This window comes from Lynx canadensis, chromosome B1, assembly GCF_007474595.2.
Source record: "Lynx canadensis isolate LIC74 chromosome B1, mLynCan4.pri.v2, whole genome shotgun sequence".
In the NCBI taxonomy this organism is placed as follows: domain Eukaryota; kingdom Metazoa; phylum Chordata; class Mammalia; order Carnivora; family Felidae; genus Lynx; species Lynx canadensis.
The window spans coordinates 205613188-205640014 of NC_044306.2; the positions used below are offsets into that span (position 1 = coordinate 205613188).

The following is a 26827-nucleotide window of genomic DNA, read 5'->3' on the forward strand; positions in this document are numbered from 1 at the left end:
CGTGTGAAAACCTGAACCGACCAGCTGAATTTGGTTTAGTTCTCTCTCCCGTTGGAGAAGGTTCTTTGTCCACAAGATCCCGTCAGGAGGCTTCTTTCAGAATAGCACTTCCTCTCAGAGACACGAGCGACCCAGCTCCCGGCTCTGGACACACTTCCTGTGGGTGACACCTGCTTCTCCTCACACCCACACGAGCTAGGGTGCCCGCAGTGAATGCTTGGCGTGCGTGGCTGCGTCAGGAGCACCAGAGGCGCTCGGGAGACGGGCGGCAGTGGGGGTGAGGAGGGAGTTGAACAGCCTGCTGTCTGTGTGGGACACAACGAGGTGTGAGTGAGCGTCGTTCACAGACGTCCTGCGGGGTATTTGGGGAAGTAGCACGACATCGACGCAGGACGAGTGGTGCTCACGAGTGGCCTTTCCTTTGAGACGTCTGTGTCTGTCCTTCAGATCACCAGGAACACCACACCCATGTATAGGACGCCAGAGATCGTGGACTTGTACTCGAACTTCCCCATCGGCGAAAAGCAAGACATTTGGGTGAGGCGGCACGGCTGTGTGCCCGGGCAGCCGTGCCTCTGGGCGGGGGTTCTGGCCTGCCCACTCCGCTCCCCGTCCCTCTGGCCACCCTTCTTCTTTTTCTTCTCCTTTCCTTGTCACAAGAACCACCGTGATTGCCCTTAGTGGAGCGGAACCAAGCGTAAGTTGGGTGGAGTGTCCGCGTGCTGCAGGGTCCCGGGGTGGCACCTTATGCCCGGACCTGTCTGCTGCCTGCAGGCCTGGGCCTGAGCTCCCCCTGCTCAGAGCCCCTTCAGAGAAGCCGGGGCCTCGTGCAGCCTGACCAGTCCCAGCCTCGGGTCTTTTTGCCGGTCTGGCCATGGCCAGAGTGAGGGCCGGGCCCCAACGCCTAGGCGACCCCGCTCCCTTCACCTTTCTGAAACCCTGTGGCCATTCCTGCCTGGCGTAGCACTCCTCCTGGGGTCCGCTGACCGCTTCGTCCCGCATCAGGGTGCGGAACTTGGGGAGCGCAGCTCTGAGCGGCCCGGGGCTGCGCCCGCCGGTGTGGAGGCACCCTGCCCCTTCCCTGGCCTCTCCGAGCAGGGACAGCCCCAGACCTCCCAGGCCGCCTCCAGTGCTGACCCCGCCGTGGGTGTGACGGCCTCCACCCCGTCTAAAACGTGTGAATCGGTAGGATTTGCACGCTGGAGCCTTTTCTTGGGATGGTGGCAGCCTGTGGTGTCAAACTCACCGCGCATCTCCTTTCCACCCCAGTAGGTGCTCCTCAGCACGGTCGGCTGGGGGACACTCGTACGCACACACGGCGGTTGATGGGGGGACTGACGTTGGGTGCCGAGGGCGTGGCCTCCCCTGGGCCCCGAGTGCCCTGCTCAGTCTGGGCCACGAGTGTGCCCGCATCGGAGGCCACGGGGCAGACCCCCAGGACCCGCAGGCCTGCTCCCTGCGTTTCTGCCCTAGTGGTCTCTCGAGCTGCCCTGTTGGGTCCCGAGTGCCTGAATGTGGGAACTTTTCCCTTTGAAAGAATCTCTTGCTGAGAAAATAAGATGGTTGTTGTTTGTTCTTCCTCTGATCTCCATAGTTTGTGCCTGATGAGGGCAGAGAGTGGGCTGGGTGTGCCCGGAACTCAGACCAGGGTGTGGCTTCAGCTCCTCGACCTTTGGCTGGATGGGCCCCGCCCCCTCCCCCACCCTCTCAGCCCCCAGCCCCTCAACCCCCTCCCCCCTCAACCCTGCCCCCTCCCCCCTCAGCCCCCTCCCCCACCCTCTCAGCCCCCTCCCCCACCTCCTCAGCCCCCTCCCCCACACCCCCTCCTCGCCCCCACCCCCACCACGCCCCCTGTCCCCTGCAGGCCCTGGGCTGCATCTTGTACCTGCTGTGCTTCAGGCAGCACCCGTTTGAAGACGGAGCAAAGCTTAGAATAGTCAACGGGAAGTTCTCAATCCCTCCTGATGACACCCAGTACTCTGTGTTCCATGACCTCATCCGTAAGTCCCGCGTGCGGGGACCTGTGTCACATCCGGGGCCCCGGCTGTCCCCTGCCCCTCATGGCTGTGTGGCGGCCGCTCTGCTCAGGGCTTTTCCTAGCGTTCAGCCCCCTTGTGAATTCTCGGTGCTTTGAGTGGCCGGTTCTAGTAACTTTGTGCCGTTTTCGCCGTGGCTCTCTTGTCATCTTTCCCTCTCTCGCTTGTAAGCGAAATCAGTGCTGTAAGTGGAATGAGGGGCCTCGGGTCTGTGATCTCCGGGAGGGTGGGCACTGCTGACCCCAGACCGTGACCTGAGCTCACCTGCCTCTGCCCTAGGCGCTACGCTGAAGGTCAACCCCGAGGAGCGGCTGTCCATCACAGAACTGGTCAACCAGCTCCAGGAGATTGCAGCCGCCAGGAATGTGAACCCCAAGTCGCCCATCACTGAGGTAGGGGCCTTGACGGGTGTTTTCAGGACGTTTCCGTGAGAGGCCGCACCTGCTCTAGGGCAAGAGACACGGCTCCCCGAGGGGGCTCACGAGTGCCGTGGAGCCTCCACAGGCCGGGGTGACAGGGGAAACGTCCCACCTGATCATAGGAGCCGGGGGAGTAAACCGGGCGTGGGGCCCTGGTGCTCAGTGCTTAACCTCCTGGGCTGGTTCCCTGCATCCCAGGGGCCAGGGCAAGAGGTGGAGAGGAGCACAGGTGAGGAGGAGGCCACGGAAGGTCACAGCGGGGTGAGGGGGAGAAGGCCACGGAACGTCGGGGGCCGGGGGGGGTGGGCAGTGGGTTCGGTCCAGAGAGAGCCTGGGAGCAGTCTGGCGCTAAAGCAGGTCGGCCCAGAGTGCCCACGTAGCCCCGCAGAAAACGTGCTCGTCCCCAAAGGCGAGCAGGGGCCCCGGGCGGTGTGGGGAGGTGTCTGATCGGTGGGCAGGCCTGCCTGCGTGCGCACCCCTGGGGAGCTCCCCGTGGACAGACACAGCTCCTGGTGGGTCCACTGCTGCGCGTGTCCTGTGCTAGTGCTTCTGAGACCTGTGCCCCACGCGTGCAAACCTTAAACCTCTTATGTAGGGGCCGAGTGTGCAGCGAGGCCGTCCTCCCCACGGGAAGGCAGCCCGCCACACAGGGCCGCACGCAGCAGACAGAGCCCCTCGAGAGGGGGAGTAGGAATCGAGTCTGAAACCCAAGAGTGGAGGCATGCGAAGTGTTCGGCTGTGTGGTTTAATAGGGTGCTGTGAAAAGGAACTTTAAAAGGAAAACGGGTATCATTCACCTGCCTTTAACAACACAGTGTCTGAGATACCGAGCAGCATTCGTTAGTTTACAGGGAGTCGTGGGAGGCATCGGGTCACGGTAGGGGATGTTCTGTTTCTTCCAGAAATTGATAAAGCAAATAGAGAATTTGCGAAGAGGAGACGTGGCCTAACAGTGGTAGTTGCCAACCACTTGGTGGCACGTGTGTTGTTTTCAGGAACTTGTAGGATGTTAATACCGATTCCCTACGAGGTCACTAAGAGAGACAAGATGTCGTCACGTTCAGTAGAAACGATAGCACGTATACCTCATTTCCTGAGTTTAACGGGGTAAAACTCCACCTCGACGGTCGTATTTTGTAAAGCTTCACCAAAAACCCTAAAGCACACTACCGAGGGACTTATAAAACAAGTAACCGGCAGAAACTGCATCTTCCCTGAGACTGAGGAAGGCTGAGGACGGCTGAGGCCGCCCCAAGGGGGCTGGGCAGGAGGCCTGCGCCGAGCACCTTGCCTCCGGGCTGCACGAATCTCTTCAAGGCTCCAGCCCCACACTGGCCTCGGGCTCAGCTCGCGAAAGAGCCTCACTGTGCACAGCCCACTGCCCCGCTCCTGTGGCAGCCGGAGGGCGCGAGCCGACTGAGTCTGGGTGCACCTCCCCACACAAGATGCCTCAGCCCCAAGGGTCTGCCGTCTGCCCCGCGTCGCCGTGGAGCCTTGGCGTGCAGTGGGCGTGCAGGGAGCACTTGCAGAGTTGGGCAGGTTCACGGCTGCCTCCTCTGTGTTAGGTGTGTGCCCGAGCACGTCGGCTCCAGAGCAGCACATGGGCAGGTCACTTGTCAGTGTGGTCTGCCTTTTGGTTCAGCTGGGCTGTTCAGAGTCCGGGAAGTTCTCTTGGATGTTTTAGTAAGTCAGGTAGAGAGAGCTAGGTTAACTGGGTGGCCAGCGTACCTGGGGCCCACAGGCACCTTGTGCCAGCATCTGAAGGTTTTCTGTTTGGGGAGGAGCCACCCGAACCCTGGCCCCGGCCTCTGGAGATTGATTATTTGCATTTGGAATCATTGCAGCTCCTAGAGCAGAATGGGGGCTATGGGAATGCTGTCCCGTCTCGAGGGCCTCCCCACCTCGGGGGCTCCAGCAGCGGTGGCTACAGTGGAGGTGAGTGCCCCCTGCCTTGTGCCCCCCCCCCCCCGTTTGCCCCTGGGGTTACCATGCTCCCGCTGTGTGCAGCGCACCTGACAGCAAGACACAGGCTACGTGTTCAGGGCCCCCAGGACCACCCTCAGGTTCAGATTCCCTGGAACCGCCAGGACTCAATGGAACTGACACACTCAGGACCACAGGGGACAGGGGAAGAGGCGTGAGCATCAGCTGTCCTCTCCCGACACCATCAGGGCGGTACCGGTCCTCTGTAGCATGGAGTGACAACTGGCGGTGGCCACACGGGCACTGCCACCCACCCGCGTGGCTCACTCCGCCTCGGAGGCCCACAGCCGCTCTGTAAGTCACTTCTTGGCGTGTAGAGGAGGGCGTGCCTTGAAGGGCAGAGGGTAGCCAGGAGGACAAGTACGTCAGAAGGAGGGTGTGGGGAATAGAGCGGCCATGGTAGGATCTGGGGGGCTGGAGGGCTCCGAGTGGGGACTCAGACGGGGGGTGGCGGAGGGTCGGCTCTGGCAGCAGTGGAGGTGAGGCCGGCGGCCTTCTATAGCTCAGGTCACGTGTGGTGAGCGACCTCTACTCCCCTCGGCCGATGTGTATCAGGATGGGTTGGGTACCCAGCAGTGGCATAACTGTGTCCCCACAGAAGCCCTCAGCCTGAGCTCTGTGTGGCCATGCCTTGGAAAGCTCTGGAAGGCCACGCCAGGACGTGCTTCTCTGCCACAGGCCCCCGTGCTCATCCCCCACCTCTCATTCTTTGGGGCGTGGAGTCCTGGGTCCTTCAGCTGTCCCCGCCAGCCAGCAGGACCCGTGCCCTGGTGCTCCATATCCGTGCACAGTGGGCCCTGGGTGCCTCCCTGAGTGTCCCGTGTGTGGGGCTGCCTCATCTGCCATGGCGGGGGGTGGCAGAGGTGGGGGGGGGCGGTTCTCAAGGCCCCAAGGGACGACCCTGCCGCACATGTGCTCACACCACACGAGCGGTGGTGCCTGGCCAGGGCTGGGCCAGCTACTGCCTAGTGACGAACCAACAGAAACATCTCACGTGTGGGCCATGTCGTCCAGCCTCGTCCCAGCCGCGGGCCGGCTGTCTGGCAGCTGGTGCTGCTGCTTTACGCACAGAGGCTGCCAGAGAGGCCCCCGCGGCACAGATGCAGTCGTAGATCATGCTCGTCTCTTCACACCGACGTCTCCCCCCCGAGCCCCCTCTGATGACCCCACCGTGGAGGCCCTGGGGTTTCAGGGACTGCCTTCTTTTGCTACCACCCTGTTCTCATCCAGGCAGCCGTGTCCTGCAGGTGCCCCCCGTTTGGAGCTGTGGTCAGGAGGCGGGGCTCTATGCCAGCAGCCCTGTCCCTGCAAAAGATAGAATTGTGCCCCAGGCATGCCCAAGGTCTACCGTGTGGCCTGTGGCCTGGCTTGGGGTGACCGGGCCTCCCCCCTGTCCGGCCCACCCCGTGTTCTCCCCCCTCGTCCTTCCCCACCTTTTCCTCCTCTAAGCGTCTGTGGTGTCTGTGTCCACCAGGCTGCCTCCCCTTTGCTGGTCCCCTCAGCGTGAGTTAGTGCACTGGAGGGGCCCAGCTGGCATCCAGTGCATGCTGGGAATGGGCTGGTGGGACATCACCGAGACGGGAATGGAGGGCCACGTGTGCCCAGAGGGACCAGCTCCTCTTCACGGGGCCCAGCTTCTGCCCTGGGGACAGAGCAGCTGGCTCGGCACTTTGTGGGTGCCGGGCAGGGCGGGGCTCCCCCCCAGGCTCAGGCAGCATTTGGCTGGTTTCGTTCCTGTGCCCGGATACTGTGCGCTGATGGTCGGGCTTGACAGGAAGCAGGGCTCCCTGCCCATTCTGGTTCTCCCGTCTCCCCAGGAGCTGGCTCCCACCTACGCCTCGCGGCCCCGCCTCCAGCCCCGGGCCGTGCTGTGACTTGAGCCGACTTGTCTTTGCTTCCAGGCCTGGCGCTTGCCGAGTACGACCAGCCCTATGGCGGGCTCCTGGATATCCTGCGGGGGGGCACCGAGCGCCTCTTCACAAACATCAAGGACACCTCCTCCAAGGTCATCCAGTCCGTTGCCAAGTGAGTGAGGGCACGTGGGCACGGCGTCTAGATGGCAGTGACAGCACGTGGTCTCTTTGTAGTAGGGGTTTCCCGACCTTTGGGCTCTGTCCCGCCTCCAAACCTGGCAGGACCTGCACTTGAGGCTGCTGGTGAGCGTGTGATGCCATCGGCACCGGCTGTGCCATCAGCCTCGTGGGCCCAGGCAGGGGGGGTGGCGCTGCCCGATGGGGGTGCCTCGGCCACCCGTTCCCACCCCCGCCACGGAGGGGCACATGGGCGTGCCCGAAGCCACGGGGCCCTGCCACTCTCGCCCCCGGGAGGTCTTTTCCATGGAGAACCTGAGCCGCCAGCCTCAGCGCCTCCCTTGCACCGGGACAGTGCCCCTCGCATTTGGGTGGTTTCTTCTCCGTGGCATGGAGCAAGGGGGACAGTGGAGGGGCCCAGGACCCCTCACGACCGCAGGCCCACTCGGGCTGCTTGGGTTTGAGCGTGTGGGTAAATCAAGTCGCTTTGTGAGCAGGTTGTTGAGGGGAGTGCACATGTGCACAATCGGGGGCTACCCTGTCATCCTGGACACCGGCCCGAGGCCCTTGTGGCCAGCACACATGGCCTGCGTTTGCCAGGTCCTCCGGAGGCGTCTCCACTATGCCTCGGGAGCTCCCCGGGAGCCTCACAGGCCCGGGTCTCCAGCACGCTGCCCCCCGCAGGCCAGCTCAGGGATGTGAGCGTCCACGTGAGGCTCTGCTTCTCTGTGCCGATGGTTTCAGGGGATGATCCGTGGGAGCTGGTTCTCAGGCGGGGGGTCGGGACCCTTGTTCTCTGTAGTTACCACGTGTGTCTGATTGCGTGGAGGCTCCTCGGCTTTCCCTGTTCTTGTGTGTGCGCACACACCAGCCGCGGACGACACAGGTAAAGTCGCACACACGTTGCGTGAGCACGCGCACACCTGTGTGAGTGGTGCATGTGTGAGCACCGTGTTATATAGCAGCGCGCACGCAGTCTCCGATGTGACTTTATGTAACGACGAGAGACTTGATTTCTACTGGCTGTGGATCAGTGTCCCAGGCCACGCCTTGTCGAAGGAGCTCTCCGGGTCTGTCCCTGGGGCCGGGAGCGGTCCGGCTGCTGTGGCTCACGTTCTGGTTGGGGGGCCCAGACAGGACAGGCGGGGCCGCCTGTGGCCTGTAGGCTCGTCTGCCGTCTGCCGGCGCTTCTCCACTCGCGCCTCCGATGAGGGGCGACCTCGCATGGTGCCGCCATGTCGTGGGCCCCTCCACGTGGCTCACCCCACGGGCCGTCATCCTCTGCGTGTCGTGCGACCGCAGCACCGGCAGGGCGGGCGGCAGGTCTCATCCCGGCAGGTGACGTTGCAGGGGTCTTGGGGCTGGCTTCTGGGACCGGAGGGCTCTGGAGCCATAGCCCCTGACGACGATGAGCGGGAGGTTCCTGAACGCGGGAGAAACTACTCAAGTCTCTCTGAAAAAGGCGCACCAGCTGTGCGGAAGCCCTGTTTCTTGCTGGGCCTCAGGCGTGAGGCAGGTCCAGCATTTCACGGCCTCTCCGCTGAGGTGCAGAGAGAGAGAGCAGACGGGCCTCGGCTGCCAGCCTCTCCAGGGTGGGTGCGGGGGCTGGGTGCCCGTGGCCTGCTGTGCGACCAGGATGCTGGCGCCCCGACAAGCCAGGGCTGGGAGGCGGTGCGGCGGGAGGGGGAGGGCTTGGTGCCACATGCTGGTGCACTCGTGCACTGCTCTTAAAAGCAGTTTTGAGAAACGAAGGAACGTAAAATCGTTGCTTGTGTGTGTGTTTTTCTTTTAACATTTTTTAATTTTGAGAGTAAGCGTGTGAGCAGGGGAGGGGCAGAGAGGGAGAGAAGCCCAGGCAGGCTCCCTGCTATCGGCCCACATGGGGCTTGAACTCACGAACCGTGCGATCACGACTTGAGCTGAAATCGAGAGTCACACGCTCCACCGGCTGCACCCCAGGGGCCCCCGTTGCGTGTCAGGCTAGAGGTGGTGGTGGTTCGCTTCCGGATTTAGCTGCTGTTGCGACTGACTCTGGGTTTGTGCAGCTATCTTACACCCTCGAGTGGAACATTAACAAAAAGTAATAACCCTAACAGCGCACCTCCGACGGGCGGCACAAGCAGAATGCGGTCTGTGCCTCGGGGTGGCGGCCTGGGGATCTTAGCGGTTGTGCCTCGGGGCGCGGGCGCACAGGTCTGGGAGGCTGCTCGGGGTCATCCCGGTGCGATGGTGAGATCGGAGCGCAGACGAGGATGAAACAGGGTATCGCCCGGTGTCCTCGGGATCAAGGTTTCTAGAACAAGAGAAAGAGGATACGTGTCAGGGTCCCGGGACCATCCCCAGGGTGGAAGGCTTGCCGAAGGACACCCAAGACTGGGCGCGGAGTCGTCCTCACAGCTGGGATTTTCCTCAGAGATAGGACGTGGGTCAGCGGACCAGCGCTGGGAAAAGGCTCCCGGCACAAAGTGTGAGGGAACAGGCGGGGCTTCCCGAGTCCTCGGCCGTGGCGTCACGTGGGAGGTGCTTGATTCCCCGCCCGAGCCGCTGTAGCGCAGGTGAAGCCTTGTCACCCAGGGTGTGGGTTGCGGCTGCTCTCGGGCACCCTCCGCTGAGCACACACCAGCCTCCGGACTCTAGAGGGAAAGCAGGTGTGAGCATAAGCACGTCTTGGTGCAAGCAGTCTGGGCACAGGGGCCACTCCTGCCAGTTCTGGGAAGAGCGAGGACCCTCCTGAACCGGCGGCCGCAGCCGAGGACCAACTTGCAAGCAGGCCTCTCGGGGTGAGCGGCTCGGCCTGCGTAACTGTCTTCCGCCCGGGCTGCAGACGCCTCGGATACCGACAGACTCGGGAGCTTACGGTGAAGCAGACAAACCCGGGGCTGACCCTGACGGGCCGTCTGTCTAGCCAGCACGCAGACAGCCAGAGCCTCGGACGGGGGAATGGCAGAAGACGCTGGTGCTGGCCCTTTCCTCAGATGTGACCAGTAGCGGTGACGTCTGCGCGCGTGACCACCAGGGCCCGGCAGCCATGCTCTGTCCCTCACCGGGCCCGCCAGCCGTGTCCACCAAGAGTTCTCCGTTTGGGTCCCCTGTGGGGTCTGTGGCCACCGCACAGCTCCACGTGCCACAGGAGGGCCCAGTTAAGTAAGGCCTTGGTGCAGGTGGCGTCGGGCGTTAACTGACTCTCTGGGGCCATTGAGCAGCCCAGCCCCTCTCTGGTACAGCCAGAGCCCTTTCATAGGGCGCGTGGGCCCAGGAGTCCTGGGAGGCCTCTCCCTGGAGGAGGGCCTCCCTGTGCACGCAGACCCAGCGCACGCAGCCAGCGTGTGCCCACGGCCGCTCGGTGTCCCGGGGGCCGGGGCCCAGGTCCGGAGCGTGTGTGGCCCGTGGGGCTGTGGATGTGCATGTCTGCTCACACGTGTTTCTCTTTCTGTGACCTGCCTGATTGAAGTTTTTGTTTTATTGGTATTGTATGTTCTGTTTTTAAGTGTTTATTTTGAGGGAGAGAGTGCACACGCACGAGTGGGGGAGGGACAGAGAGGGAGGAAGAGAGTCCCAAGCAGGCTCTGCACTGTTGGCACAGAGCTCGACGCAGGGCTCTGTGCCACGAACCTCAAGATCATGACCTGAGCCGAAATCAGAAATCGGTGCTCAACTGACTGAGCCACCCAGGCGCCCCTGAGAGAGGTTTTTTTTTTTCAAATGTTTTCTAATGTTTATTTTTGAGAGACAGGGCATGAGCAGGGAGAGGGGCAGAGACAGAGGGACATACAGAATCCGAAGTAGGCTGCAGGCTCTGTGCTGTCAGCATAGAGACTGATGCAGGGCTTGAACCCATGAACTGTGAGATCATGACCTGAGCCAAAGTCGGACACTCAACTGAGCCACCCACGTGCTCCGGGAGAGCTAATTTTTAGATGGTATTGCTCAGTCTGTAAATTCATTGCGCTATAAATAAAAATCCTGGTGTTTTTACAGATTTTGATCTTAAAATTTGTATGTAAGTTACCCAGAATTGCCAGCAGTATTTTTTTTTTAAATGAGAATAGGGGACAAACCCATTCTGTGTCACTTTTCTTCAAACACGGGTACTGTGCTGGTGTAGGTGAAGTGAGCAGACCACTAACTAGTACCCAGCTATGTGGGACTCATGTCAAACTAATGAAACCTAGAAGTCTGGAAGAAAGTCACGGGATACTTATCGAGTGGTGCTGAGACCATAGGTATCTATGAAAAAATTGGATCTTTATCCAGTAACAGCTAAATACATTAATCCTGATGAATTAAAAGGTCTAATTGTCAATAGCAATTTTTTAGGGAAAATGAAAATATAGAGGGAGCGTTTTTATAACAGTGGAGTAAGGTAGATTTCTTAACTCTAACAAAAATTGTGTAATATGTAGCCGTGGAAAGAATGACTATAAACTTAAAATAAAAATCTAATGTTCCTCAAAATCACATTTCTTTTAAATTTCCAAAAAGAGTTTCACCTGGGTGGGTCATCCGGTTAAATATCCGGCTCTTGATTTCAGCTCAGGTCGTATCACGGTTTGTGGGATCGGGCCCTGCGTTGGGCTCTGAGCACAGCGCCTGCTTCGGATTCTCTGCCTCCCTCTGTCCTTCCCTTGCTCGCTTGCTTGCACGTGCACGTGCTCTCTCCCTCCTTCTCAAAACGTAAACATTTTTTTAAAAAGTAAAAATAGGGGCGCCTGGGTGGCTCAGTCGGCTAAGCGTCCGACTTCGGCTCAGGTCACGATCTCGCAGTTTGTGGGTTCGAGCCCCGCGTCGGGCTCTGTGCTGACAGCTCGAAGCCTGGAGCCTGTTTCAGATTCTGTGTCTCCTTCTCTCTCTGACCCACCCCGTTCATGCTCTATCTCTCTCTCTCTCTCTCAAAAATTAAACGTTAAAAAAAAAAAGTAAAAAATAAATTTCCAAAAAGCTATGGCAGTGACTGGGAGTAAATACGTTTAAACCACATAACTGACAAAAGAATGGTACCTATTACGTGCAGTGAGTTATGCAAACTAGTAGGCAAAAAAAAAAAGCACAGAGGCGACTAACAGTGGCCAAACCATGAATAAACTATTAGGAGATGCTCAGCTGCATTATTATTTTGTAGGCATCACGTACATGAGTCTTGTCTGGTCCACTGTGACCGTCTGTGTCTTCTGACTGATAGTCACGTGGATTCTTGGTGTCCTGGGTGGGCGCCTACCATGTCTGCTCCATTTCCTGCTCGTTGCCCGGCCTTCTGTGGCTTTAACTGGGCATTTCATAGGGTCCCTTTGTCTCTCCTTTCTTATCATATCAGTTATCCTTATTTTTAAAAAAAGTAACAGCTTTTTTACTAGTTGCTCTGGAGTTTGCAGTACATGTTTACAGCTGACCCACATCTACACAGGCAGCCCGCACCAGCCCCCCAACCCTCTGTCACCCCACGATGGCACTGCGCCCCATCGCTGTGCTCGTGCTAGCATTCACTTTACCCGCACAAACGCACGCGAGTATGCGAGTCGTCGATGCGGCAAGTGCACAGGTGGGCATGTCGTTGCCGTGGCGAGTTCGAACAAGCAGTTTTCTCCTGACTCCATCAAGAGCAAGAAACATAAAAGTGTTCGTTTCACTGTCACTTCTTTGGAGTTCTTTTGTTCTTTTGTGTAGACCCCGTTTCTGACCGAATCATTCTCCTTCTCTCTGAAGAGCCTTTCCTTCCAGGCAGGTCTCCTGGCAGCACTTTCTCCCAGTGTTTGGGTCACCTCTGGAGGGTGATTCCCAGGGGATGGAGTTCTGGGCTGGTGGGTGTTTCTCTCAATACTAAATATTTCACTGTGTCCTTGCTCACGTGGCTTCTGGAGAGCGGACAGGTGCACTTCCTGTCTTTGTTTCTGTGCAGGTAAGGTGTTTTATCCCTCTGTCCCCTTTCCATGTTTTTTTTCCTTTGGTTTTCTGCAGTTTGAAGATGAGATGCCTGAGTGTCGGCGACTCGGTATTTATCCTGCCTGGTGTTCTCTGAGCTTCCTGGATCGTGGTTTCGTGTCTGACATGATTTGAGGGAAATTCTCAGTCCTTGTTGTTTCAGACCTTTCTTCTGTACCTGCTCTCTTTTCTCCTTCTGGTGTTCCCGTTAAATGTACGATACACCTTTTGTGGTTCCACGTTGCCCGTGATTTTGTTCTGGGTTTTTTCAGTCTTTGTTCTCTTTGCTTTTCATTTTTTAAGGATTCTATTGATAGATCCTCTAGCTCAGAGACTTTTTCCTCGGCCATGTTCAGCCTAATCAGCCCATCAAAGGCCTGTGTTATTTCTGCCACCGCGTTTTGTATTTCCGGCATTTCTTTTTGTTCTTTCTTAGAATTTTTATCTCTGTTCTTACGTGCTGTCTACTTTATCAGTTAGAGTCCTTAGCATATTAGTCATAGTTGGTTAAGTTCCTGGTCTGACAGTTCCAGCGTCCCTGCCATGTCTGGTTCTGATATTTTCTCTGTCTCTTGAAACTGTGTTTTTGCCATTTGGTGGGCCTTGTAACTTTTTCTTGTGAGCCAGACATGATGTGCTGGGCCAAAAAAACTCTCTTCCATTTTTGTTACTGTCTCCTTTTAAAGCCAGCCCGTGCAGTCACGCCTCTTCGGAATAGAAGCGCAGTAGGTTTCTACCGGGTCTCTGCCTCTCCGTCTCTTAGACGTCAGCTCCATGCACACGGCGGGAGCACACTCACACGTATACATGCACACATGCACACACAACGTTTCCCGTGAGCTGCGGCCTGAACGGCGAGATCCCCCACAGCCTCTCCAGGACCTGCTCCAGTTTAAGCTCTTGTGACTCAACTGTAGAAATTTCTGGGATTAACCAAGCTCTCTTCTTTCTAATTCCAGTTACGCGAAGGGAGACTTGGACATATCTTACATCACATCCAGAATTGCTGGTATGTTTGTCACTGTCGACCATAGGACGTGCTTCTCATTCCCTCCTGAGGACAACTCGTGGGACGCTGGCCTCCAGCATATCCCTTGCTTCAGTGTCAGGCAGAGCGTGCAGGATGTGGCCTGGGGCACCTGCAGTGGACAGTGCCAGTGTCGACCCAGTTTCTCCCCCTGGTCTGGAACTTCCTGGAACTCTGAGGTCACAAGGGGAATGATGCAAGGCACATTTGAAACTTGGGTCTCCCGACCAAACCCACACCCAAATCTCGACCCTTGGAGACGCTGCTCTGTGGCAGGCCCTCTGACTGAACTTCTGTCCCAGAGGCACTGTCTGGAGATCCCAGAGGGTCTTGTTTGTAAATGGCAGGCATTGGAGGGGGTGGGGGTCTGTGCTCCCTCCGTTCTTGACATGCCCTGTACTCCTCAGTCAGCAGCTGGGGGGGGCGGCGGGTGAGGAGCAGGGGCCTGGGTGGCCGGCTGTCTTGCCACTGGCCGGTGAGGCTGCCACACACAGGCCGCGTGTCCCGCCCCGTTGTGGCTGACGTGGGCTGCTCTCTTTCAGTGATGTCATTCCCAGCAGAAGGTGTGGAGTCGGCTATCAAGAACAACATAGAAGACGTCCGGTTGTTTTTGGACTCCAAGCACCCAGGACATTATGCGGTCTACAACCTCTCCCCAAGGACGTATCGGCCCTCCAAGTTTCATAACCGGGTGGGTGGCCTGGGCGCTTGCCTTCACTGCATGCGGTTCTCTTACTGTCGGCCCTCACACCCAGCTGTGGCAGCGGGCTGGCCTCTGACAGTCCCCAGCGGCAGCCGTGGCAGCCAGCGGAGCCCAGGTCCCTGGCGCTGGGGGGCTGGGATACGGTGACTCGGGGCCCATGTGCAGTAGGCTGCAGGGGCAGGGCTATCCTCGCAGAAGACTCCAGAACGTGAACTGTGACGGTCACCTAAGGATGGCTAAAAATCAGCGATGCCTCACTGTTCCTTGCCAGTGAGGCACATGTGAGGCCACACATGGGACACGGGTGCGGCTCCCTGACCCGAGCATGGGAAAGGACAGGTTCTCCGTTCTTTTTTGCCAAGTCTGCAAAGCTTGGTACATATTCTGGAGCACAAAACTCAGGGGCAGGAGGCCTGCTGACGTCCGTGGGCAAGGGAGGGAGGGAGGTGTGCGTGAGGCAGCGTTTGTCCGGAGTGGGCGCCCGTGGTGGGGCTCCCTGTGCTTGCGCCCGCAACTGGTGCAGGGAACCCAGGCCGAGCCGAGCCCTCTGCCCATAGGTTTCCGAGTGTGGCTGGGCGGCCCGGCGGGCCCCGAACCTTCGCAGCCTGTACAGCGTTTGCAGGAACATGCACTCGTGGCTCAGGCAGGACCACAAGAACGTCTGTGTTGTGCACTGTGTGGTGAGTGGGAGGCTGCCTCATCCCTGCCCTTGATGTTGGGGGCGCGCCTGGGAAGAAAACATAAACCAGGGGGAGTAATCCCTGCTTTGGGGAAGCTCATGACCCGTTGAGGGGACAGAGAGCAGGAGTGAAGTCCAGAATGCCGAGCAGGGGGGGCCGGGGGGGCGGCTGGGTGTCCTGAATGCCGGTGAAGATGAGCTGAGCTGAGGTCCAGGCAGGGCGCTGTTTTCCGCTGCACAATTACAGGCCTTAACCAGTAACGGCCCAGCCCTGGCAGGACGTGGGTCACCTGCAGTGACCACTCGCGGGGGGAAGCCGCCTTGTCCAGTGTCGAGTGTGCTACCAAACGTCAGCTGCCTGTTGGCTTCCTGAAAGCCAGGGTCTGTTTGGGACGTCCTGGGCTAGCACTGGGACTTGGGGGAGGTCGTGTGAGGAGCGGGTTCTGTCCTGGTGTCTGCAGCTGGTGGCCCCAGGCCCGGGTGCCCTGGCACGGTCCCTGTCGTTTCAAGGTAGATCCTGGGGGGAGCGGTGGCCGACTGTCGCGCATGGGCAGTGAGCCCACACAGGTGGTCCCCATACCCTTCTTTACAGAACATGAGGGGTCTCTCCGTGTGTCACTCTGTCATCTCCCTGTGCCCTGAGGCCACTCTGCTTCATAGGACCCCCGTCTCTGCCCCTCCTTACCGTGGCTGAGGACAGTAATTTCCAGTTTCCCACCTGCACAGTGAGGGTTAGGTTTCTGGGTGTCACAGAAAGCGGGATGCTTGCCACAATGGGCCCCAGAGGTTAGTGCTGCGATTCTGGCGTTGATAAAGGTCCTCCCAGGAGGCATGATGAAGAGAGCGAGTACAGAGGGGTGGCGGTGAGCGTGAGGCCCGCTTGGGGACCGTGGTGGTGAGCAGTGTCCAGCTGGAGGGGCAGGCCATCAAGTGCTTCTTGTTAAAGAGCCCCTATCTTTCTGGATTCTGAGTTCTTGCCCCAGCAGGGGTGTCTTCCTACGTCCCCAGCCAGGGGGAGGCCCTGTGGTGGTTCTGCGGGGAAGTGTGGGATTAGGGAGCCTGCCTTCCTGCAGCTGCGGCCGCACGAGCCTGGCCTGTGCCGCTTGTCCTAGGACGGGAGAGCTGCCTCTGCTGTGGCCGTCTGCTCCTTCCTGTGCTTCTGCCGGCTCTTCAGCACCGCAGAGGCCGCCGTGTACATGTTCAGCATGAAGCGCTGCCCGCCAGGCATCTGGCCATCTCACAAAAGGTACCGGTGTCCCACCTTGGGGGTGTCGTACAGGTGTCACCCTCGGGCAGGTCGTAGCCGAGGGTGTTGAGAGGTGGGGAGACTTGAGGGCCCTTGTGCAGAAGTGGGCAAGGCCACGCAAGCTGGGGGAGCCTGTGCCCTCCTGAATCTTGGCTGGCTTCCGCAGGGACACAGGGTGTCCCCCTGTGGGACAGGCAGGAGTCTGAGTGGCTTCGGGACAAGGCCCGAAAGTATCTGACGGGAATTTAAAGCAAGCGTTTAATGTGTTGAGGGTACCGAGGAAGGAGATGGGTAAGACACAGGAGTACGTGGTCACTTCAGAGATGGGAACTGTGAGAAAAAGTCGAACGCAACTTCTGGACCTGAGAAAGACTGTGTCCTGGCAGCTGAGGGAGGAGCCTCGGCCTCTGGAAGGCAGGACAGGTGGCGTCACGGAGGCCAGAGCCCAAAGACAGACCACGGATGAGGGGCTGAGCAGCCGGGCCTGCCAGGCCGTGTCGAGTGGCTGCGGGAGGCAGAGCAGGAAGGCAACGTGCAGAAGCAGTAGCCGAGAAGTTCCCCGAATTAATGAGTCGCCAAACGTCCAGAGGTCAGAGGATGCAAAACAGGCAGGCGGGAAGCCGACTCAGGCTCAGCACGCCCCGTCCGCCGGAGACCACATGCAGAGGTCTCGAGGTCGCGAGGTCACCAGAGGGAGAAGGCACAGACCACGCTGCTGTCCTCGTCGGACGCCCGGGGCAGCCGGGACAGACGGTTTCACAAACTGGAGTCAGCAGGTCAGCAGAGGGAATAAACGGATTAGAAAAAGTGCTCACTCGCCTCAAGAAAAGACCAACGAAGAAGAAGTCAAGAACAGAGAACAGCCAGCAAGATGGTGACTGGAACACGGCCGCAGCAGGAGCCGAGCGTGAAGGGTCTGCGTGTGCCAGCCTCGGGGACTGTCTGACCGGATACCAGCAGGACCAGCGATGCACTGGCTGCGGGGGCCCCGCCTCTGCCATCAGGACAGGGAAGGGTGGCCGTACAGCTGCCGCCTGATTCCTCGCCACCGGCCCGGCGGCTTCAGCCGTCCGCACGCGCCCTCTGCCTCTGCAGGTCAGGGGGTCCCGGCCCGGCTTGCACCTCCCAAGTCTGCCGTCGGGGTGCGGCCAGGCTGTGCTGTGGCACGAACCTCGCGGAGAACGTCTGCTGCTTCCTCCTCCGGCCCATGTCCAAGCTCGCTCAGGGTGTTGACGGGACTCACTCGTGTAGACGGAGATGTGGTGTGGGCGTCCGGGTCTCCTGTGGCGTGGGGACGGGCCCCCTGCACAGATATGCTAGCGCAATGCAGCGTGAGCCTAGCGTTCAGAAGCGGCCTCCCTTCTCTCCCTCTGCTGGGAAGCCAGTCGCCACTCCTTCCGCATCTCGAGGGGACGGGGTCACACGAGGGCAGGGACACGCGCCTGGTGTGTGCACCTCGGGGGCACCGAGAAAACCACCCGGGAGAGTTGGAGGCGCGAGTGTCCTGAGAGCAGAAATCAAGCTTGCGGAGCCGAAAACCCGTTGATGGAGATGGGTGTTCAGCGTGGCATTGGCGTTCCCACCTCGGCAGCGGATGGAACTAGTACACGGATGGTCGGTTTGGAACGGAACATCGCCGGCAACCAGCTGGATGATCTCTCGAGAACCTTCTACCCAGCAACTGGAAAACACAAGGTCTTTTGAGTGGTCACGGGCCATTCGGTGGGAAAGATGTTCTGGCCATTAAACTGCGGCAAACTCACACAAACTGTGTTTATAATAGAATTACGCTAGGTATTGGTAACAGATGGGGGCACTTGGCTTGCTCAGTCGTGAGCACACAACTCTTGCTTGGGGTCGTGAGTTTGAGCCCCGTTGGGGGTTTAGGCGTTACCGTAAGAAATTAAAGAAATCGTAAAGAGAAAAAGAGAAAAGAAAAAAGAAAGAAATTGATAGCAAAGAAAACTGGAAGAATCCCTAAATGTTTTGAAATTAACCCACTGGTAAATTACCCGTGAGTCAAAAAAAAAAAAAAATCTCAGGGAGAGTTTAAAAATATTTTAAAACAAATGAAAATATATCAAATTTATGAGATAAAGTTGAACATAGCATTAAATACTCGTATCTGTTGGAAAAAAGTGTGGCAAGCAGACCAGAGCCCCGGGGGTGCAGCACGTGTGGCGAGCACGTGTGGGACGAGGTGTGCCTCCGGCCCCCGCAGGTACATCGAGTACGTGTGTGACATGGTGGCCGAGGAACCCATCACGCCCCACAGCAAGCCCATCCTGGTGAAAGCCGTGGTCATGACGCCCGTGCCTCTGTTCAGCAAGCAGAGAAACGGCTGTAGGCCCTTCTGCGAGGTGTATGTGGGGGACGAGCGAGTCACCACCACGTCTCAGGAGTACGACAAGATGCGGTGAGCGCGGGGCTCTCCCGGCCCCTCCTTCCTCTGGGAACCCCCGAGAGCGGGCGCAGGTGGCGGCCGGGGCGGGCGGGTCCGGGCCAGCGCGCTGAGGGCCAGCTCCCCGGAAGTCCATTTCGGCGCTGCCCCCTCCCAGAAGCGTCCAGTAGCAGAAGAAGGTGTGGCTCGAAGTGTTGGTGCTTTAGGAGAGCTCGGGGCTCGCGCCCCACGCTCCCTTGGCTGTTCTTGGCTGGCAAGCTGTCTTTTTGGCGGAAGTGAACCTTTTCTCGTCCTGTTCTTCAGGGATTTTAAAATCGAGGATGGCAAGGCAGTCATTCCCCTGGGCATAACCGTGCAGGGAGACGTGCTCATCGTAATCTACCACGCGAGGTCCACGCTGGGTGGAAGACTTCAGGCCAAGGTGCGCGGGCGCTCGGGCCCCCTGGGCCGTCAGCCTGTGGGGCACGAGGCAGAGGGGCCATGAGCTCGGAACACCCGAGTTCCCCGAGTGCCCCATTGCGGGGCGCCGTCTGCGCGGGGAGTCTGGGCTGCGGCCTTGGGGCGGCCCCGTCACAGACCCGAGGAGCCACTTGAGAGGCTGCTGTCCCACCGTCCGTGTGGCCACAGCACCTGGAGGCGTGCACCGGATTCTCAGAGCCCAGGAACTGTGAAGTGTCCGTCTGCAACCTGAGGGTCTGGTGTCCCCTCCCCAGCTCCAGGGTCCCCTGTCTGGGTCCCCTTCCCGGCTTCAGGGTCCCCTGTCTGTGTCCCCTCTGCAGGTGGCGTCCATGAAGATGTTCCAGGTCCAGTTCCACACCGGGTTTGTGCCTCGGAACGCAGCTACCGTGAAATTTGCAAAGTATGTGGTGTCTCACGTGGGGAGGGGTCAGGACGGTCAGGTGCACGGTGCCTCCCCGCCCCGCTTCGCGCCCCACAGCAATGAACTCCACGCACTGGACACGGGCAGAGTGACGTGGTTCGTGCGTGGCTGGGTCGCTGCACTGAGCTCCAGTCTCGGGTCTCGCCCCCACTCTGAGCGTGGCCCAGCGTCCGGTGTGTGGCCCCTCATTTGGGGGCCACGGTGGCTGTCGCTGTGCGCCTCTGGCTGGGGACGGGCCCGGTGTGGGTCCTGTTGGAACGCAGCCGTTCGCGCGCCGGATGTGGGACAGCCAGGTGAACAGGTGTGTGTTGCTCTTCCACACGTGGGGTCCCTGACGCTGTGCTCCGCATGGAGGGCAGAGGGCGTTGAGAGAAGGTCGTCGTCTGGGGTGAGAGACGAGAACAGAAGCGCGTGCAGCCGGGGATGATTCTCTTGCCTCATCCAGGGCTCTGCGTAGTTTGTTGTGCTCTCTGACCCGCCCCCAGCGCGCGGCGGGCGTCAGGGTTTCTGTTGGGGGCAGGGGCGTTCAGGCAGTTGGACGGTCTGCACCGTGGGCATCTTGGTTGCAGCTCGTGTTTTCCCCTTTGTCTCGCACGCAGACACGCCCACACGCACACACAGGTGCCACTCCAGGGCGAGGGGAGTGGAGGGGGTCTCTGGAAACCTCCGCCTGCCGCAGCCCACGTCCTGTGCCTGTTTCCTACCCAGCGAACAGGGGAGTACTAGGACCCGCCCCCCCCGGGGAGGAGTCGGCTCTGACACTCTGGGTGCCGCTCTGGGTGCCGGGGGACCAGGGAGTGGCTCCCTCTGAGGGTGGAGAGGCGTAGGGACCTCCTTGGAGACTGGACAGTCCTGGTATTCGGGCACAGAGCTTCACTGAGCTGCACTCGGATCTGTGCCTCACTGTGTGTGTCGTGCTTCCAAAAATAAATACGGAGAGAATTCTCAAGTCGTCTGGTTGGTGCGGGAAGGCGTGTGTCTTCTGTGGGTAGCATTCATTTTGCAGAGAGGCTGTCTGAAGCAGGACCGTTTGGGGAAAGAATTTGGAATGGTGTTAGTGGACCCACTGTCAGAGAACGCCTGACTGGGTCTGGGTCTGTCCTCGAGGAGGCCCCTGTGACTAACGGAGGGTCCCCAGTGTGCTTGAGGGGGCAGGACACGAGTCAGCGAGCACGTCGGGCCCCGGGGCTGACCCGTGCCTCCTGAAGAGCAGGGCCCCTGGGGGTCGTGGCCCTGCTCACAGACCCTCATTGTTCCCTCACTGGCCTGCTGGTGGGCAGGGCAGGCCCCGGCCCTGAGGTCATCTCCGGGGGCCCGCCAGGGTGGGGAGGTGGGGAGATGGGGTGGCCACCAGTGTGGCACCCAGAGCTGCCTGCAAGGCCCTGTTACCCCAGGAGCTGAGCCTGCAGAAGTCGTGTTCTTCTTTGTGGGGCCCCCACCTCGCTCCTTCCTCCCTTCCTTGTGGCTGGGGGTCTAGGTCTCCCCTGGTCCTTGCTGGCTTCACTGCTTCGGGCTCACCACTGCGGTCCCCACACTAGCTGCTCCTGCCTGGCCGCACGGTGGCCCGTGTCTCCTTGTCGTGGCCCGACTTACAGAGGAAGGAAGCGTGCGTGTGGGGGGCCCGGGCCAGGACAAGCGGACGAGTGGACAGAGGGTGCTGCGGCCAGTCTCCTGTGCCCACGTGGCTCCTGCAGGAGGAGTGGTGTCTTCAGGGCAGGGCTGTCCCCGCCAGCACTGCCACGCCGCTGTGCTGCCTCCCCTCACGCCAAGGTGGGAAGGGTCAGCGTCCCACCTGCTTACTTAGTTTATTCCATGGGAGTAAGACTTAAAGTCTGCCACGGGTTTTGCACCCAAACAGACCACATTGCCCTCGTGTCCACAGTCCTTCTGCCCAGTGGCTGTGTTTCGTTTGGGGCCGTAGGTGTCACACGGATGCCGCAGAGGACCACAGGGCCCCTCCCTCCACAGCACGGGCCGCTGGGGGAACCTCTGCCCTCTTCTGTGTTCCGTGGGGTGTTTGTCATTGGGTTGTTTTGATGAAGTTGGACCGTCGGCCGCACACGTGGGTGCCTGGTGAGGTCAGACGGAGCTGGGAGCCTGCTGCCCGGCTGGAGACCAGGGCTTCCCCACGCGGTCTATGGAAATGTGGTCAGTCACAGTCTCTTGGAATACGGAGAGAGATGCCGGAGTTCCCTAGAGAGACACAGAGCCCACGGGAGTTCAGTGACCTGGCAGCCACAGACCCCACGGGAGCACCCCTCCCGCTGGCCGTGAGCCCTGCGTGCCTTTCCCTTGCCACCCTCCCCACTCTGCAGGCACTCCCGAGGGCTTGTTTCCTGGCACCTGTTAACTGGTGGGGGATCTTGCCAGGGTGGACGGCCTTGTGTTACGGAAACACGCGTTTAAGATCCCTGTAGTGCGCGAGCCGGACCGCGGGACCTGAGGGGTGAGCACACGGGCCTTTCTGTGCTCACTTTCTGGTGAATGTGGAGCGACTGACCCATGAAGGTCTTCTTAAACTGGCATCTGGCCTTCCACCTGCAGGTATGACCTGGACGCGTGTGACATTCAGGAGAAGTACCCGGATTTATTCCAAGTGAACCTGGAGGTGGAGGTGGAGCCCAGAGACAGGCCCAGCCGGGAGGCTCCCCCCTGGGAGAGCACCAGCATGAGGGGGCTAAACCCCAAAATCCTGTTTTCCAGCCGAGAGGAGCAGCAAGATATTCTGTCTAAATTTGGTGAGATCCTTGTTTTCCAAACACACGGTCAGTGATGCCGTTTTGACACCTGCAGCTCGAGAAACCCTGAGGGGCCGGGCCTGCCCCGTCCCCGTGTCAGGCTGTGGGCGCGGCGTAGGGAGGCCCAGAGCCCCCACCTGAGACCCTCCCCGACGGCAGCCTGAACGTCCGACATGGGGGGACTCACGCAGCCACGGCTGCTCCCAGACCCCCCCGGGGCCCTAGGCAGCCCTGCCCGAGGAGTCATCACGGCCCCGCTGGGAGGGGCAGGTTTGAGTCGCTTGCTCGTTGAGGGAGGGTTAGTTTTCTGGACGTGCATCGTCTTAAATGTACCTGGAAAAAGTCCAGGCTGTGCTCAGCGCCCACGGGCTGTACGGGTACAGGCGGTCCTTCGGCGGCCGGGCCCGTGGTCTCGGCTGCTGACTCCGGCACGGTGGTCTTCGGTCCTCGTGCCGCGTGCTTTCCGTCCTCCTGACGAGGACAGCTGTGTCCCTGAGAGATGGGGGTGTCTGCACGTGTGGTGTGCGCGTCTGAGCCGACCGGGCCCTCCGTGGTTCGTCGGTGCAGGGCTCCCAGGGGTTTGGAATTGGGCGGCCGACCCTGTGGGCGGGGTTCCTGACGCACCTCCGCCCCGGCAGGGAAGCCAGAGCTCCCCAGGCAGCCCGGCTCCACCGCTCAGTACGACGCCGAGGCGGGGTCTCCCGATGCCGAGCCCACGGAGTCCGATTCACCACAGAGCAGCGGCACAGACACCAGCCACTTCCTCCACACGCTGGACTGGCACGGTGGGTGCGGGGCACCCAGAGGCATCTGGCAGGGTGCACGTGGCTATTTCCAGACCCCGCCCCCCCCGGCCCCCGCCCCGCTCCTGGGCTTCTGACGTGGCCTCACCCTGCCGTCCCATGTGCCCTGCCTTCCGGCCACGGCAGCCTGTGGTTTTCTTTTCAGAGGAGAAAGACACAGAGACGGGCCCAGAAAGCAATGTCGCCAAGGAGAGTGTGCCAGCCCCGGCCGCGGATGCGGGCGGGAGTGAGCTGTCCGACGAGGAGGTGGCCACGCTGTCAGCCGAGAGCAGGGACGCAGCTGAGGAGGACACACCGGGCCCAGCGGGGAGGGCGCAAGAGCAAGAGTCGATTTTTGACGCGGCCACACCAGCCACGCCACACGAGCCTGCGTCGCAGGAGGACAGCGTCGACCTCCTGGGGCTGCACTCTGGGACGGGGCCGGCACCCCCAGTGCAGGCCTGCGGGGCGGTCCCCAGTAACGCCGACCTGCTCAGCCGCCTCCTGGGGGCGCCTGACACTGCCCCGGAAGTCCCCCCGGGCGACCTGCTGGGCGGCGATGCCCCCCTGCTCTTCACAAGCCCGGCTCCGCCCCTGAGTGCACAGAGCCCACCCCGAGAAGGGCCGGCCGTGGCCGGTACGTGGATCCGTCCCGTGGGGAGTAGAGGATACTAAGGCTTTAGTTGTCTGGCCTCGCCATCAAAATTACCTGGGAGGAGCTCAGTGCCCTGCCCTTCGGCCACCCACTTGGGGGTTGGGGGGAGGGGGTCAGGGCAGCCCAGGGCGCGATGGCCCGAGGCGGCTGCTCTGAGGGTCAGATTCCCGAGGCCCCCCCGACACTCCCGTCCATCCCAGGAACTGCCAGCCCTTCCCCCACGGGCTGCCTCTCCAAGAAAAGTCTAAGGCGAGGACATCAGGCTGTTCGGTGCCTTCTTACAGAGGATGCTGTGGCCTCATCCTGGGTCTGAGGGGCCATTGCGCTGGCTGGGACTTAGCCTCGTGCCTGATGTTTTGGGCCAAAGGCACTCACGCACAGCCTCACCTCCACCTGCTTTTTGGGTGTCCTTCTGCAGCTGACCCATTTGATCCTCTCCTCCTGCCATCTGGTCCAGACACCCAGCCCTGCTCCAAGCCCGACCTCTTTGGCGAATTTCTTAATCCAGAACCTCCTGCTGCTCCCACCTCTTTCCCCTCCACCCACAGCGCCCCGCCCCCAGCCTGCAACACCGACTTCCTGCACCTGGGTAAGTGCCAAGGTCGAGGCCTGGAGGGTGGGCAGCGACGTCCCTTGCTGTGGACCCTGAGTTGCCACAGCTCCCCTCTCCCCTGGGAAGGTGACAGCCTGCGGGTGTCCAGCCCGTGCACGGGGCGGGGCCTCAGGGGACTGGCGAAGGCAGATTCTGGGGGCATCAGCACACATCTGGGAGGACGTGTGGCCACAGGGTGGGGAGGCCTTTGAAGACCTACTGTCGTTGCTCTGTGAGCTGCTGACCCCATTGTCCAGTTGGCAAGTTCAGTGACCACATGATGTGTCCTCGAGACCCCGAAGAAGCAAGAAGCTGGTCGGTGTGGACCGAGCCCAGTGCAGCTCCCCGGGGACCCTGGGGGTCGGCCAGGAGTGCCTTGGGGGCTGCTCTGTTCCCAGCCTGCTGCTCACATGTGCGGGGGGACAGAGGGTGCCCTCCCAGCCTCCCAGAGAGGGGGCTTGTGACTGCCTGCCCCGACCAGGGGGCGCCCCAGACAGCGTTGCTATCTTTCCAGGGGATATACCAGCAGAGCCCAGCAAGATGACCGCCTCGGCCAGCCACCCGGATCTGCTGGGAGGGTGGGAGGCCTGGGCCGAGGCTCCGGCCCCTGCTCCTGCTAGTGAAGGTACGAGCCCAGCCCTGTGGAGACCAGTTCTCAGGCGGGCCCCCGCCAGGCTCTGGTATCGCTGTGTCTGGTACGGGATGGGACTGGGACCCCGCTCCCCCACGCCTGTGGGCTGGGGCGGGGGGGTGGGCTTGTGGGAGGCTCTGCCTGCTCACGGCTCGTGCTGCGAGGGGTCCCTGTAGCGCTTCCTGGTGGCGTCCTGTCTGCGTGGCTCCTTTGCCTCCTGAAGGCGCGTGGCCAGCGCAGGGGCGGTGCCCCACCCTTTCCATGCATCTTTCTTTTTGTATGTCTGGGATCCTGTCTTGTTGGGAACGTTCCAGTAGCGAGTTGCTGTCGAGAGCCTGTGACCCGTGTCCCCTTTCGGGGGCCATCTGTTCACCTGGGAGCAGTCCCAAGCCTGAGGTTCTCACCAGGGTTGCTAATTTGATACATAGTTCTCTTAATTTGCATTTTTTCATTTTGAAGGAAATCGACTGTTATTTTGCATGTTTTTAGTTGTTTTTTTTTTTTTTTTTTAATTGTACGAACTCTTTGTATACGAACAGCCATCATTTGTAATGACCATGTGACATTCCCTTGTGGGGTTTATGGTGGTAACTGGTTCAGATACCGCAGCATCTCAGGTAGAACATCTTCCGCTGTGACTGTTGTGAGGGTTGTTGTCCAGCACGGTCACACTTTATGTGCGTTCTGGGAAGTGGGGTTACAGGGTCAGAGTGGTAGGAGTCTCCTTAGCTGCTTAAGGAGCAGCTGTGGCTGCGCGCAGGGCTGTGTCTTGAGCTGGCGTGGGTGCTGCCACTGGCTGGGCGTGGCCTCAGGAGCACCCCGTGGGTGCACCTTCTCATGCTCTCTCTGCGCTTCTCCAGGTCCTTTCTTCTCTGCTGGAGGACAGCCCGCCCCTCCCGGCCCCTCGGCCAGCTGGACCAAGTCTCAGAGCCTGGACCCGTTTGCAGACCTCGGTGACCTCAGTTCTGGCCTCCAAGGTGACGTGCCCGCCCCATTGGGTGTGAGGGGGCTGGAGCGCTGGAGGAGCACCTCTCCCAGGAGGGTGCAGGCTGTCTGTCCCTGGCCGTGCTCTCGTTGCAGGTGCTTGTGAACCAAGCTAACGCCGAGAAGTGTCAGGCACGCATGGGCCATCTAGGGAGCAGGGACTTGGCTGGGAGCAGTGGATGTGTGCACAAGACGCCCCCCCCCCCCCCAGCATCTGTCCCGGGGACGCTTGTCCTTGGGGTCCCTCTGGCTCCTCCAGATGTGTGGGGGGCATTGGGACCATGAGTGAGCGGTCCCTTATCCCTTGCCGGTTGGCTGGCACTGGAGATAATGTCTGCTTGGCAGTGGGGCCTCAGGACCGTGCCCTCCTCCTCCTGGAGCATAGTGGGTGTTCCCTGCAGCCCGCATGGCGCCTGGCACAGCATCGGTGTGGTTTGGGGCCTGATGTTCCTCGGTGCTGAGCAAACCGCTGTGCCTCTGACGTGCTTGTACTTCCTTGCTCCCTTCTTGTGACGCCCATTGGGTCTACTGGACGCCCCCCACCCCCGCCGCCCACGTCTCTGCCATATTGGGGCTCATTCTGCGTCTGTATTGTTGAGTCCCTGTGGCTCTTCTTCTTTGAGTAGTTTTGTTCTCGTACGTTCCTGTGTTCCAGGTTGCGTTGTCTCTCTGAGGGCATTCCTGGGAGTTTGAGTTTGCACTTGGCCGTCTCCCCCTGTGTGGCCTGTGTCCCAGGCCACTCACGCGAGGGGTGGGCTGCCCGGAGCCTCCTGTGTGGTGCCAGGCTGTTGGCCCCAAGTCCTGTTGGGGTGCTGGGGGGAAGGACCTCTTGGTCTTAGGTCCCGAGTGACCCATTCTTGGGATGGAGGCTGGCGTTCAGGTCTGCACTGTGACCCCAGATCCTTCGTCACACACGCTCAGGAAGCAGGGAGTCCTGGGGAGAGCTGACAGATGGAAAGGAGAAACCGGCGAAGTCAGACTCTAGTTGCAGCCATCAAATCCCTCTCGACAAATGACAGAGCCGCAGGACGTGAGGTCAGCACAGCTGGAGGCGTCCCTGGCCGGGAGGGTCCCGTGACTCTTCCAGTGCTCGGCTCCAACAGCACAGAGCACACACTCTCCCCA

General features: G+C 60.3%; 1 protein-coding gene across 7 annotated transcripts in view; it reads left to right on the plus strand.

The window, feature by feature from the left end:
* Positions 1 to 26827, plus strand: part of GAK (cyclin G associated kinase) — a 53067-nt gene that overhangs the window by 21097 nt on the left and 5143 nt on the right. For 5 of the 7 annotated variants that reach the window (XM_030314409.1, XM_030314410.1, XM_030314413.1 and 2 more), the window contains 19 exons: positions 448 to 537; positions 1006 to 1185; positions 1865 to 2000; positions 2316 to 2428; positions 4300 to 4390; positions 6340 to 6463; positions 13344 to 13393; positions 13954 to 14102; positions 14672 to 14794; positions 15906 to 16039; positions 18261 to 18455; positions 18744 to 18861; positions 19220 to 19299; positions 21865 to 22058; positions 22697 to 22843; positions 23007 to 23477; positions 23914 to 24084; positions 24602 to 24712; positions 25579 to 25695. In XM_030314409.1, coding sequence (XP_030170269.1) covers positions 448 to 537; positions 1006 to 1185; positions 1865 to 2000; positions 2316 to 2428; positions 4300 to 4390; positions 6340 to 6463; positions 13344 to 13393; positions 13954 to 14102; positions 14672 to 14794; positions 15906 to 16039; positions 18261 to 18455; positions 18744 to 18861; positions 19220 to 19299; positions 21865 to 22058; positions 22697 to 22843; positions 23007 to 23477; positions 23914 to 24084; positions 24602 to 24712; positions 25579 to 25695 — 2794 coding nt within the window. Of the gene's footprint in view, positions 1 to 447; positions 538 to 1005; positions 1269 to 1864; positions 2001 to 2315; positions 2429 to 4299; positions 4391 to 6339; positions 6464 to 13343; positions 13394 to 13953; positions 14103 to 14671; positions 14795 to 15905; positions 16040 to 18260; positions 18456 to 18743; positions 18862 to 19219; positions 19300 to 21864; positions 22059 to 22696; positions 22844 to 23006; positions 23478 to 23913; positions 24085 to 24601; positions 24713 to 25578; positions 25696 to 26827 lie in introns of those variants that run through there. The other 2 variants (XM_030314412.1, XM_030314415.2) reach the window with 2 other exon arrangements.